The sequence below is a fragment of the Aythya ferina genome (assembly GCF_964211825.1).
Source record: "Aythya ferina genome assembly, chromosome: 2".
Lineage (NCBI taxonomy): Eukaryota > Metazoa > Chordata > Aves > Anseriformes > Anatidae > Aythya > Aythya ferina.
This window is the reverse complement of record NC_140297.1, coordinates 147,627,628-147,642,140: the sequence shown is the minus strand read 5'-3', so window position 1 is coordinate 147,642,140 and position 14,513 is coordinate 147,627,628. Positions and strand designations below refer to the sequence as shown.

General features: G+C 41.3%; 1 protein-coding gene across 3 annotated transcripts; it reads right to left on the bottom strand.

The window, feature by feature from the left end:
• Window positions 1-535: 535 nt before the first annotated feature.
• On the bottom strand, window positions 536-12,611 carry MAL2 (mal, T cell differentiation protein 2). Of its 3 annotated transcripts, XR_014689643.1 has the most exons (5): window positions 12,360-12,610; window positions 10,141-10,311; window positions 4,971-5,129; window positions 2,314-2,460; window positions 536-1,124 (listed from the first exon to the last, which is right to left on the bottom strand). XR_014689643.1 is itself a non-coding variant. In XM_084509677.1 (4 exons), exons 1-4 carry the CDS (start codon window positions 12,492-12,494, stop codon window positions 1,098-1,100), a joined length of 492 nt encoding a protein of 163 aa, XP_084365803.1. In that variant the 5' UTR covers window positions 12,495-12,611; the 3' UTR covers window positions 536-1,097. The 3 variants fall into 3 exon arrangements, 2 of the variants coding, with proteins under 2 accessions (XP_084365803.1, XP_084365802.1); XM_084509677.1 differs by lacking the exon at window positions 2,314-2,460 and having other exon boundaries at window positions 12,360-12,611; XM_084509676.1 differs by having other exon boundaries at window positions 536-2,460.
• Window positions 12,612-14,513: the final 1,902 nt, after the last annotated feature.

Here is a 14,513-nt window from a genome sequence, read left to right as displayed (position 1 = left end):
AACTGCACTCTGTTACCTGGGCTTCTTCTACAAGTGGTATAAGACATTTAAACAGCACCCACTAGTCATCATCTTTACACCTCAGGTTTGAACTCCCAGGTTAGGTACAAAGTCAACTAACCTTGGACAGCTTTTTAATTGACACCACGTGTGGGATTCATCCTCTGTACGTTTAAACAGGCAAAAAGTTAAGATCTTTCCCTCATCGTCCCAGCTGGCTGCAGGTGCTGTAGCTGTGCACAGTCTGCAGTGTGCCGTGCACTTCTAGGTTCCAGGGTGAGGGAGTAACCACACCAAAATGCAGCACCCATTTACAGTGTTGTTGTAGCTGATCTGGCTCTTCTCCTCACTGATGTTCATGCTGTATCACATAGCAAACCACTATACAAAACTAATGTAGTTGTGTCTTCTTGAGAAATCTTAGCCTTTATTTTGTATGTCTAGAATCACACTGAGCTGCAAAGTAGTTTTTTGATACTTTCCAAAAAGAGAACTAATGACAAGACTTTACAAACAAGATTAATAACCAGACTGCTGCCATAAACATATTTAGTAACTTTAATGCTGCTTAGCATAAGTCCATTAAACATTTTCATCCATATACTCCAGTGTAAATGTATTTTATACAATATGAAGTGTTTTAAAAGTATATGGCTCTAGGTAAAACATTCACAAAACAAGTTTTAACGCAAGTAGAGGATTAGAAAAAAATAATCAGGCAGAGTATAAAATCTCTGGAAGATAAAATTTTCAGAAAAGATACACAAAACCATCCCATTGCAATAATTCAGGAGGTGGTCCCAGTAGTCAGAAGGGTGGCTGCTCACTTTCGTGTCACCGATAAAAATCTCTGTCCTGGGTCAGCAGGGACTGAAGGGCTCCACTGATGGTGGCTGGCTCTCATAGATCCTTGTTCCTGGCAAATTTGGCAAAGTGACCTTCAGAGCAGATACTTTTGTTGGCTCAAGAAGAATGAGTAGGCCCAGGAATGAGGGAAGTCCTGTCTTCCCTTACCCAACCGCCGCTGGTCTTTGTAGAATTGTAAGGTGCACTGGCAAGATGCAGTGAGCGAGTTGTTCTTGAATGACAGAGAACCTTTACGTTCTCACATTATCAATTTGGCACTATTCACAAGAGCAAAAAAAAAAAAAAAAATATTTACTAGCATTATAAAAAAAAAGAAGTTTTGCCATCTGCCAAAAAGGATGAGTGTTAAGGAACAGAGTGCAACACTATCGTTTCGTTAACTTTGTATTTATAACATTGCATGTCATTATACAACTGGGATATTCAAAGGAGGCTCAATTAAACTTCATTCCTGCCAAAAGCAAACTCCCTCATGGGCGGACTGCTTTGCATTCCACTGCTTTCAGCAAGATGCTGCATAGGCATCTCTCCAAATAAAAACACCTTTACAACACCGCAGGTTTAAGATGTAACAAACAGCGCACTGCATGAATTGAGGTCAGACAATATTCACCATTTGGTAACATTCCATTCAGATGAAGTTGACTCACATAATTAAGTAACAAATGCAGCACTTGAAGTAACAAAACCACAGCCGTACTTCAACAAAGTAAAACAGTGCAAATATTCCTGTTAAACAAAATTATATCACCTATATACACACAACACAAATGCACTGTTTGTTTTGCAGTATAAATAGATCTGATTGAGCTAAATGCCTAAAACTAATGAACTACTGTCTGGCACTCCCAGACACTTTCCATCTACAAAAGAACACAAGAAGCTTTAGAGGATCAGATCACCATAGCTGAATATGGTTGTAAAATAACACCAAAAGATTGCACTGCGTGGATATTTAAAATATTTCCTCTGTACAAAGTTAATAATTTATACTAAGCTGATACTGCAAAGTCAGCTTGGGCTCTGATTATGCACCGAGCAGCACACACAAGACCAGTGACTCCACCAGGAGCCTCAATGCCCACCTGTGTGGAGCGCACTGCAATGCTGCAAAGCACTGAAAGCCCAGTCCCAGGACTTAACGAGGGGGGAGCTTCTTAGCTGCCTGTGCAGGTAACATGTCTGTTTAGTTTCAGCTTTCTTCCTGCTCTTCTGGTTTAGCACTAAAATTCTGCTGTCTGCTCATGATATCTGTTTATCCCTGAACTCTAATATTATTCAGTGAATAATGTTTCTAATGAGGACCCAATAAAAGTAAAAACTAAAAAAGGAAGAGACAGAAACATGTCTTCTGTTAAGGAAATCCTGATTAGGGGTTATTTGCATTTCAGCAGTTGAAAAGAGATTTTAAGCAAAAAAAAAAAAAAAAGTCTTTTTTGGAATTACATTACAGTAAAACAGACAAGTAGTAGTTAATTTGATCTGAAGTGGAGCACTCAGGCATTAAAGTCTCTTCAACCGCTATAGCTTCCATCTCCTCAACGCCATGGCTGTGCTGCAACCATAACAAACAGCTGTTGCAAAGGCAAAAATCTAGAGGAGTAGGGGGGAAAAAGAAAAGAAAAAAAAAGTGAATCACACATTATATTGATCTACTTTTTTTCTATTCCAAAAGAATACACCAACACAAATGATTCAAAAGGTAGCTCCCTACCCAAAATTCTTATCGTAAAGACAGGCCTGGGATCCTCTGAAGTTTTCTCACAAACTTCTCTGTTTTAAACCCATGTTACTGTTTTTAACTTGCTAGCTGCAGAAGATCTTTTGAAATAGGATCTAAACAGAACACGTTCAGAAGTTATGGTACAGAACAATTGTGCATACTTACACCTTGCGTTTCAGTTTTGGAAGTTTGAAAACTTCAGTTTTTAGTGTTTGATTAGAAGACCTACAAGTGCATGCTTTACCAGCAAACAATTAAGGAGACAAACCTCTAAAAAGCAGAGTTCTTTACTTGCAGAAATACAGAGATTGATTCAAATCTGGCCTCCTTAACCAGATAACCAGACACTAGAAGAGATTCCTAAGAAATGCCAGGAATCTGCTGCTGCTCAAGAACTAAATTGAAGAGATAGAAACTGAAGGTCATGCCATGGCAAACTCAGTTATATAATATAAACCAGAAGAAAAAAATTAGACACTGAATTTTTGAAACATAGTTTCTTGTATTGTCCAGTGCTAATGATGGTCACTCTCCTAGAACATACAGATTCAATCACGATCACAACCTTGCTTTCCATACAAGTGTTAATCCGACACATCAAGTTTTGAATAGATGCTACATCCTAAAACTATCACTCATAAAAGGAAAAGATACATTTTTAATCACAGTATACATATCTAAGAAGTAATTTTAAAAGACAGATGTCCACAAGGCTTTATCTTTTTTTTTCCCCCATTTAGATCATAGGATTGTTTTAATGAAGTGTTTGAAAAGGGTCATAATTTTTTTCTCTGTATGTCCTGACTTTCTAATTAGATAATTTTGGGAAAAACAAACAAACAAACAAACATGAAGATGCTAAAGACTACAGTATCTGATTCAGCAGTTCCCAGCATCTCTTAATTAAAAATTACTGAGATGCAAATCTCCTCCTCCCTATCTTGAGAGGGATTTGAGGGTCACGAAGAACTGAATTCTCCTTAAAAATAGTATGGAAGGGGTAAAGGGTTTCTTGGAGTATTCTACTGTCAGAAAAGATAATGAAGGTGACTGAAGAAAAATATTTTACCAAATATTAAGTAGGATCTGAACACACTCAAACAAGGACTGAAGAACTACACTGAAGTGTAGAATTTGAGATATTTAATAGAAAGTCCTCTCTCAGTTTGGACACAGCCATGAGACACCACCTCTGTCTGTGTACCATTAAATGTGCTGGAGTGTGCTAATAGCAAGAGGGTAATGGTGGGCATGTCAGTCTCCAAGTCCTGAGTGCCTCACCTCACCCCTTCAGAGCTTGGCTTGCCAAAGCAAAAGGTTTTTCCTTTATTTTCTTTCAGAGAGAATGTAAACTTCACACCTTAGGCTCATCTGTTTTTATCCTAAGATAAGCTGAAGGTGTTTACAGCATAAGATTTGTGGTTATCTAGTTCTGAAGACAACAGATACCCACAGAGCATTTTAGAAGCTTAACAAACCCATACAGTTCCCTGAGGTATGTGAGATGCTCTTGGAGGTTAAAAAAAAAAAAAAAAAGGCTCAGTAGTTTTAGTTCAGTTCCACACGCCTCCTTGCCATTCAAGAGTCCAGTCAGGGAGAAAGCTAACGCCCGGTGTATTTCCTGACTCAGCTCCACACGCCCACATCACCAGATACAGGGATTCGGTGATGATGCAATTGCAGTGATAAAAAGGAAGTCTGAGCTTAGGCTATCAATAAAAACACACTAATCCTTGTCATAGGTAACAGCGTGGCCTTTGCAGCTAACTTTTATACACTTTTTTGATGTCAGGCATATCTGGAGCTGCACAAGGAGCTAGCCCAAGATTTTTCCCCATGGCATGTTCAGGACTACCTGAACAGTACCAAAAATCCCAAGCATTCACAAATTAACAGGCTGCCCAGGGAAGTGGTGCAGTCACCATCCCTGGAAGTCTTCAAAAGACGTTTAGATGTAGAGCTTAGGGAAATGGTTTAGTGGGGACTGTTAGCGTTAGGTCAGAGGTTGGACTCGATGATCTTGAGGTCTCTTCCAACCTAGAAATTCTGTGATTCTGTGATTCTGTGAAGTCTGAGCACAGGCTTGAAATTCACACCTGATGCTTTGATGAAGGCTCAGTTTTTATCTATTTCTCCTATTCCAAAAAACAGCATTGCTTTTATAATATCTCATCTAAAATTATAAGCTGGAGTGATAATAGACTTCAAATACTATTGTGAAAAGTACCCTCTGAGCAACAGCTTACTGTGATATTTTTTGCATGCCACTGTGAAAATATTTGCTGCTTTCAAAGACGATCACTTCTTCCATTTTGAGTAGTTGGCTACAGGGACTTACAACAGACTTCTGTCCCTAGATACAAATTAATGAAGTACATACCGAGGCTGCTATGCTTATGTTATATTCATGATCAGCTAGAATCTTCTCATGTGTGGTGGAGTTGAATTTGCGGGGGAAGTAATGCAGAGACGTAGTTGCTGCTTGCAGTAGAAAAGCTCCAAAATAAAAGACAAAAGTAGCCCCATGGAAAAGAAAGTCCTGAAAAGCAAAGAACAGATTGAGTCTGTGCTACAACATGCACCTAGTTCTTGTAGTCTCAGTGTAAGTGAAAGCCAACACTGAAACCTGAAACAAGCACTGATAACAATAACTGTACTTGAGCAATGCTAAATCCATCTGAGAGCTTAAACAGTACATGTTTTCACAACTGCTTGCAATTACAAACAACTCACTAACATAATTAGTACTAAGACAGCCCTCCCTCTCCCCAGCCTCCATATTCTTTCAAATGAAGAGGCACATGTGCTCAGCTTATGTACATGTGCTGACCTTTTAGATCACTTTAAAGCAAGTAGAGCTTACAGAACTTTCTATTTATAAAGCTCAGATCAAAAAGAAGGGACGTTCAGGCTGACTATCACAACTGAAGCAGTACAATACAAACTTGCAGTCCCCTGAATCCCTTCTCAGCCACAACCTCAACTCCAAAAGCTCCTTTTACATTTAAATGTTGCTTCTGTACGTGTCCAGAAACATGCCAACCTTGACACAGCTGAAGTTTACTTCATGGTACAAAGTCCAAGTACTGAGGCACCTCCTCAACTCTCTCTGTTTTGGCTCTACACAGAATAAAGTAATGTGGAGGTACTTTGTGATCCTGCTGAATAAAATGCCTGGCACTTAACAAGAGCTAGGATATGCTTTATATATGTGTCTCTTGTGCTCTTCTCTAGGCAATTCACTTCTCTGTAGTGAATGCTAGCTAAGCACAAGGTTCAGACATCTAACATTTGTGGATTCTATTATTGGTGTACACAAAAAAGCAGCTTTGGTGCCTAAATCCTTCTGTGGCTTGTGCCTCAGAGTGTTCCATGCGGCAAGACGCAAGACATGTTCCAGTACAGTTTGAAGACATCTAACGCATTTTTCCAGCACCTCCCTCTGGTGTTGAGTCTGCAAAGCATACATGTGCACCACACTCAGTTCCTGAGTCCATACAGCACGTGCAGCGTGTGCGTACACATGCAGGCCTGCACCATTTTGTATATTATACACAAGCATGGGTATGCTTTTTGATGAAAACCATGATACATGGTCTATCTCGAGCACAAATTCATTGTGGACCTGTCATTGGTGTGAGTGCAACGGACTACCAGTATGCCAAGAGCGAGCACCCAGGAAGAAGCATCCTGATCTCATCACAACAGCAGAGAGTATTCATACACACCAGAACTTACTGTGCATTACCCTTACTTACCTCGTGGCTATCTGATAGCAAGGCAGGAATGCGCTGAGTTTCCCTGATTAGAAAAATGTTTCTTCAAAGGTGTTAGATTTTATTTTATTGTTATCATTAAAAGAATTCATTTCCAAATTCATCGGTTGTTTCATATTTGATAGCAGATAGAGCTACTCTAGTACTCACACTCCAGTTAGTTTCGGCAAGTTATGATCTAAGAGGCCACTTACAGTTTCCAATTCCACTTTGACCAGGAAATAATTTTCTCTTAATTAACAATCATTTGAGGCTAGGTCATAGACAATACTACTTTCTTAATGACTGCTTATTTCTAAGAATATAAGTTTTGGCAAAAACAGCTGCAGTAATTCCCAACTTCTGGTCTTCTATCCTGTCTGCTTTACTTTTTTTTTTCCCCCTCCCCTAAGCTTTTACTTCTTTAGGAGCATCACCAGGAAATGCCACTGACATCCACGGAACTAAGAGAAGAAAAGAGTGCTGAGATTGGCTTTACAACCTAGATGGATGGCTGTCATGTCCTAGGCTTGCCAGAACTCAAGCTTTGGACACAAGACTCATTCCCTCAGTCTGCTGCTCTCCTGTAACATCCGTACCTCATACAAAAAATTGTAGAGACCAGCAACCGCTTGTACATGAGAGCAATGGAGCACTGGAGAACCTATGGTGCTGTGCTGCAATTGGGGAGGCACTTCTCTCCACCAGAAGCTTACTGGTTTGGTTTCCCCTGCTCAACTGAGCTGGCAGACAGACCTGCATCTTCTACATGACCAGCTGTGTGCACCATGACAGACTGCATGCAGCTGTGTGCTCCCTCCGTGACAAACCCCAAACCCCAACATGACCTGACATACAAATTTCATAGCGCTGAAGTTCAGCAACTCAATTGGTGTGCATAAATCCATAGATAATCAAGGACATCCAGTTTTTTGGGGCTACTAAATACTGGAGGGAACACAAATAGCTCCATGAGGAAGATGGTGCTGAATGCATGCAGGACAGGTGTTTTCAGAAGACAAACTCTTTCGTTTCCTCCATCCTCCTGCTGAAGCCTCTAATTTCCTTCTCCTGGCAGCAATTACAGTGAAGCCATGTAGCAGCAGAAAGGTTTCACATTCATATGGTTAGGGTTTCTATGACCGAAAAAGCCGAGATGTTATTAGGGAAGGTGGTCAGTTTTGTTTTTAATAATTGTTAGCACAGTGCCTAACTTTCCATTGTCTTAACCCTTGTATAATCATGGAAGCCTCACACAAGGGATATGTAAAACAGCACCAGATCTGCGTGATATGCTACTTCACATCTAATTTTGTAAACAAGTATGTTGTGAGTCAGGTCATAAAGAAATATATTTGTCATACCATCTGGTTTAATACAGTGATGTATTAAGGTCCATATTTTCCCCCAACTTTTCACTGTGTAGCATCTTATTTTTTAAATATCTGTATGAGCTCAGTGGAGCTACTTACGTCATACGGTATTAACAAACGCAGGTCTGTCAGAATCCCAAGCTATTTTTCAAATTTACACTTAGCCTTCCAGAGCCTGAAACCACCTTTGCTCATGAATCTATAAAGAATGCATTTGTACTCTCCCATAAACAATCTACGACTCTTCCTATTTTTCCTAATTTTATAATCTGTAATATCTGAGTTTATTATAAATTTAATTTCTGAAGTACCAAAAACATGTATTTATATAAATATGTGGCAACCTAAAACGAACACGTACACCTCTGTATTGTGTAACAATAAAAAGTTTTTAGTATTTCTAGTAATTATTTATTTGAAACAGCAGGTAAAAATCCTTGTGAAGTGCTACTAAAGAGTTTAGTGCCAACAAGTTACAGAACTTTTGTGTACCTAACAATAGTGGTCAAATGATACATCTACTGTTATTTCTGTTGAAGACTGGAAGAGGCTGGATTTCAGCCACCATGCTAGAGATAAAAGGATCCACGCTGCATTTATTTAAGAAACTGCCTTAGTTACGATACCTTTTTGGAGTAAGTCAGAGTCCCACAGGCATGGCTTTTATACAGCTCATCTAGCAATTTCCTGACACGGAAAGTTTCTCACTGATTTATCAAATACAAGGGGAGAAAATTAATAGCACAACCAAGCACTACCAACACCAGGCAGCCAACGTGCAAGATAAATGCTCATCTTAAAACAATCTTTTTCAATTTATAAAAGACTCTGCCCTTACCCAGCAACCCTGAAATAGATTAATGATTGTAAATTGGCAAATAGTTTCAATGAAACCCAGGACACTATTAATTTACTTAAGTTATATACATGCTCAAGGGCTTCGTTGCGTCATAACTTGTGAGGATGTCACAGCGTAAATTCCTGTAACACTCTCTAATTGTAACTCATTATGAGCTTAATTACTGCCTGTATTGTGCTGGAAAGCTAAGACCGTACGTATGTGTATTTGCTTTTATAGAATCCAGTCTGTTTTAATAGAAGTGTTTGTTTTAGTAGAATCCAGTTTGTTACCATTGATGGACTTTGATGCTGTTAGAGCCTCAAACTTATAAAGCTCTATGATCTTGCTTTAAAGAGCATTTTTTTCAAAGGACTGTCAATAACTTGAACAGATACATAAATATATTGATACTGAAAAAAACAAATCCAGTTATCATCAAAAAAGTGTCAGTAAGAAAACTAAGGCATGTGAGAGAATCTGCTGATCACCTTCACCTTTAAAACATGTCTGTTTTTATATTTCAGGAGTTTTGATTCTTTCAGAAGATTTTTTTTTTGATAATTCCCACTCTGATGACAGTTTTGCCACCTGTTATTATTCACTCCCAGAATTATTAGAGAGAGTAATACCACCTTGTGCTCAACTACTTGAGAACTAACAACCTCAAAGTAAAAACCAGTTTATGACAACAAAGGAGTACATAAATTAACAGTCAATAACCTCACATATCCATGTTGCTGGTAAAAACCAGAACCAACAGCTTCCCTTTTTTAATAGGAAGGTACAGCCTGTGAGAACTATTGGCACAAGCCATAATGCTCCATTACAGCATGAATTAAGTCTTTTCTTCACACTGGACAAAAGCTGAAGAGAACATAATGAGATCTGTAGTTTCCCCAGATTTCCCATAAGGAAGATAAATTTATAAAGATTAATTAAAAAAAAAGGTAAGCTACTAAGGCTTATTCTGACTTTGACTACCTAAGATCTAACAGCCAGTTGTCAATGCTGTTCTGGAACTGACCCCAAGTCAGCTGAAGACTTTCTTAGGAAGTGAAGGAGACTTCTTGGGTGCTTTAGTCTGGTGCTATTTCAGACAACCACATCACACAATGTGTTCGAAATATGTATTGTTTCCTTTACAACATTACATACATCTTTATACCTCCAGTTACTCACTTCTCTAGTAGTCCAAAAATATTTTCTATTTTCTAGTCTATAATTATTTCTGACCATTTAAACCAATTGGTTGTCGTGATTTATTAAACTAGCTCTTTTCCTGCTGCTCATGCCTTTTATGTGCTTATAGAGGACAAGTACCCTGCTTCAGTCTGTTTCAAAAGGTAGGTTCTTTCAGCTTTCATCATAAATGAGGTCTCGTATTTCCCCTCATATGTCATCCTTGTGGCCCTACTCTGTCCTCTTCCAGTTCTGAGTTCCTTTTCTGAGAAACTTCCTGTTAAATGTAAGCCTAGGCATTAAGACTTAGGATAACTACTTCTTATAAAATCATTTTCAATTTATAAAATAAACATAATCCTTTAAAAAATACATGTATACGTAAATAAAAAAATATCTTACTGTCTGGTTCCAGTTGACGGCAATTCTATTTGCATAACCGAAGAGGAACACGCACAGGAACACGATGGAGAGGAACCACGCAGTCACTGCTACGAACATTACCCATCCCTGCAGCAGTGGCAGTGGAACTTTTGTAGATGCTACCAAAATCCAGACTATTGTTCCAAACAGCTGCAAGGAAAGGAATGCAGACGATGAACTGACAGAGAATTTTCATTCAGTCCCTTCTAACTCAGAATTAGCACTTCATATCACACATCAACAAGCCCTCTGACTACTTTCAGGAAAACAGAGGAAACACTTCAAAAGTTCTCTAAGAGTATAAGTGTTGTTCTGAGAAATGATAGGCACTAAGTGGAGGTTAAACAAAGCCCCTCTTAAAACAGTCTCGACAATGGGATTTACATACTTAGGTGACTTGTGTGCTGCTGCTGAAAATGTTGCTCTTACTGTCATTTAAAGGGAAATAAAAGAAGCGTGAAAATATTACTCACACACATAAATATACAACTATGTATATATATATACGTATATATACACACACTCATACACTAAAGTTAGCTTGATGATGATGCACATCAAATTTGGATTCAATCTCATACTGTTTAGTTTGGTAGTCCTAATCAGATGAGATACATAAAGAAGATGAAACTACATCTTTTTTTTAACGTATTTGTAATGAAATGCTGATAAAGTACACAATAAGTAATAAAGTGAAAGATAAAACTAGGTTATAGAATAAGGTGAGTTATAAACTATGTTGCAATGGCTAGAGAAATGTACATTTTCCAGAAGTTATTGTAACCAGAGAAAGAACACAGCATTACCAATCTTTTTCAGTATACAGATCTGAGTGAATGAGTAGTGGGGGTACTGTGGAGCATTTACTTCCCCTGTTGGATAGCTACAGTTAACTTCAAAGCAAGCTGCTACTTCCTTATTTAAATCCTACAGATTTAAAACTACAAAGTCAGAGGCTACATTTTCAGATTCAGATAACTTCCTTGAGAATCAAGGTTGGAAGAGCGATACCTTTCAAAAGCTGCCTGCTATAAAATTAGCTATAATTGGTTAGAAAATTAGTCGGGTCCTCTCTAGTGTTATGTTGCAGCAGCATGCACGTAAAGACACACTGGTAGTCTCAGTTCAAAACTCCCAAGGGTTTTGGTATTAGCCTTCAAGTTGTTCTTTAGGGTTCCTTTTTTTTTTTTTTTTTGCTGTGTGACAAACCGCTTTCTCTAGTTTCACAAGGCTGCAGGTGCAAGTCTGTTACTTATTGACCAGACAGCGATGGGCAGTGGGGAAGCAGAAGGGATAGCAGAAAGCATTTGCGAAACAAGAAGTGGATACACACGAAATGTTTTCAGTATTTTGAATATGGAACCTTGCAGGATTCTTTTAAAAAAGGAAACAAAAACCGGGAAAAGAGAGAAAGAAAAATAGAAAACTACTGCAGAGATTGCTAATCTCAGCACGCAGGGCTGTGCAATTTCCCCAATACTACAGCTGTCCCCTTCGGCTCGCAGGGCAAATGCCTGCCAGGTTAGCCAACCTAATTAACCTTTTGTGCCAACTGACTCAGGCCCTGATTCAGCGCCAGGACTTGGTGCTCAGCTCCTTCCTCAGGTGCCGTTGTACAGCTTGCAGGGTGGCACCTAGCTCACAGACACATGGGGCGGGACGCCAAGAAAAAAAAATCTTAATAAATTAATAAAATCGCTTCTGCCAGATTTCTCTCCACCACACACACTAATTAGTGCCACAGAGACTGAGCTCAAAGGACCCCAGTCCCACATAAATCAGCATGGCCTTCCGCACACGCAGATTAAGCTCACTTGCAGGAGTTTTCACAGGACCTGTAGCACAACCACTGTAACTTTTCAGAGAGATTTTTGGGTTCTCAGCAGCTTGAGCTCCCCCTGCCACCCATCAGGACGGGGCTGGGGGGGCAGCTCCCCACACAGGGCCGGGCCAGGGGTGCCCAAGGGGAGGCGGGGATGACCGGGGAGGGAGATCCCGGCTCCTGCTGCCCTTCCCCGGGGCACAGAGCCGTTTTCTCCCCTTTTTGGGCTGGGGTAGGAGCGGCGGTGCCTCCCCTTCCCTCCCTCCTTCCCGGCGGCTGCCACAGCCCGCTCACAAAATGGCAGGTGAGGAGCGACGGGGTGGGGAGGGAAGAAGAGTACGGTGTTCCCCCCTCCAAAAAAAAAAACACAACTCACGATCTCCAGGAAGATGAAGGCTCCCGAGTAGGTGCGCAGGATCTCCAGCCCCGAGGGCAGAGTGACCCGGGGGGGCGGGAAGTAGGCGGCGGGGTTGGGAGGAGGCGGCATGGACGAGGCTCCCCTGGGCAGCATGGTGCCAGTGCCGCCGAGCGGGGACGGCTGAGCCGCGGCCAGGTGGGCGAGGAGGAGGAGGAGGAAGGAGAGGAGGAGGAAGAGGAGGAGGGAGCAGGTGCGGGCGAGCCCGTACGCACCGCCCCGGCCGCCTCCCTCCTTCCCCACCCCGCCCCGGGGCCGGAGGAGCTGCCCCGGTGTCACCACCCGGGACTCTTCTCCCGGCCAAAACCCCGCACCAGCAGCCGTGAAAAGCAGGAGCAGGTTCCTCAGGAGCCTCTCCGGCCGGGCTGGGGGCCTCCTGCTTGCTGGGTGTTTGCTCCGGATTGCAAAACCGCCCGTTCAGGAGCCCTGAGTCAGTTCCAGCCACGTTTACGTGGTTGTTTCCTCATGCCAATCTGCAGAAGGTGGTTATTTACATTCTGGTTTAGATATTTGAGGCTTTGAAATTAGGAGGATGCATTTTTTTTTTTTTTTCCCTAAGGAGTCTATTTGGTTTACCTGTTCAAATACTGAACACAATCACGTGCATCTGCTTTTCATTCAATCATGCACAATTACTAAAATCCAATAGTATTACAAAGTGTTTTTCTGCTGTAAAAGTTTGGGGTAGATACAGGTCTAGAAAGGTACATGGTCGTCAAACCACATAGTCGTCAAACCACATATAATGTATTTTCTCATCCTTCTTAGTATGAATACCTTTACAAGGTCTTTCCTAGATGAAGGATGTAGCATTGACCAGCATTTTTGTTGGTTTTCCCTTCGTGGCTGAGGACAGAATCACAGCACAGCTCAGGTTGGAAGGGACTTCAAAAGATCATCAGGTCCAACCTTCAAAGGAAAAGAGAGCCTTCACCCTTTGCACCCTGTCCAGCTGCATCCTCAAAACCTCCACTGATGGGGGTTCTGCCTCTGGGGTTGTTCTGGTGATTGATTATTCTCACTGTAAAAAATATCTTTCCTTTGTCAAGATGGAATTTGTCGTGGTGCAGATTGTACCTGTTGCCCCTTCTCTGTGTGGTTTCTTGTGAAGAGAGAGCCTCCATCCTCTCTGTAGACATCCTTTAAGTGCTGGGATACTGCGATGAGGTCACCCCAAGTCTTCTCCAGGGTGAAAAGATATGATTCTTTCAATCTTTCCTCATAGGGCAGGTTCTCCACCCCTTCAGTCATCTTCCTGGCTTCCTTTGGACCCTCTCCTTGTCTTTTTTAAATTGCAGAACCAGAACTGTACCATGTGCAGACTGCCAGGCGCTGAGCAAAGTGGGGTGATCACATCTCTATTTCTGCTAGTAATGACCCTGCAGAAACAGCTCAGAATCTGATTTGTCTTTGTTGCTGCAGTGACATCTCACATTCAGCTTGTTGTCCACCAGCACCTACAGGTCCCTTTCACCAAGGCTGCTCCTCAGCCACACAGATCCAAGCTTGTACTGGTCCCGGGTCCAGGACCTTGCACTTTGTTAAGCTTCATACAGTTCTTGCTTCTCCCAGCCTGCCCAGGTCTCTCTGTAAGATGGCACCCCTTCTGATGTGTCCACCTCACCACAGTTTAGTGTCATCAGCAAACCCGGGGAGGGTGCTATCAAGGCCACCATCCAGACCACTTACGAAGATGTTGACCAGTATTGATCCCTGGGGCATCCCACTTGTGCCTGGCTGCCAGCCTGAGCAAAAACCATTCACTCCACCCTTTGAGTGCAGCCTATTAGCCAAATTCCTACCCATCTCACAGAGCACCCATCCAATCTTGTCAGTTTGTCTAGAAGAATGTCAGAAAAAGTGCTGAGTGCTTTGGTGAAATCCGGGTTAAAAATACCTACTGCTCTCCCCATGTCAACAAGCAGATATTATTTTGCTCTAGAAGATGACGAGGTTAGTCAGGTATGATTTGCCTTTGGTAAATCCATATTGGCTTTTCACAACCACCTGCTTCATTTGGTTTGTAGTTGTTTCTAGGACTTGTTATATTACTTTCTCAGAGGCTGAAATAAGACTTAAGGTGTCCATTTGAATGAGTAAGTACTGTTTCATCCA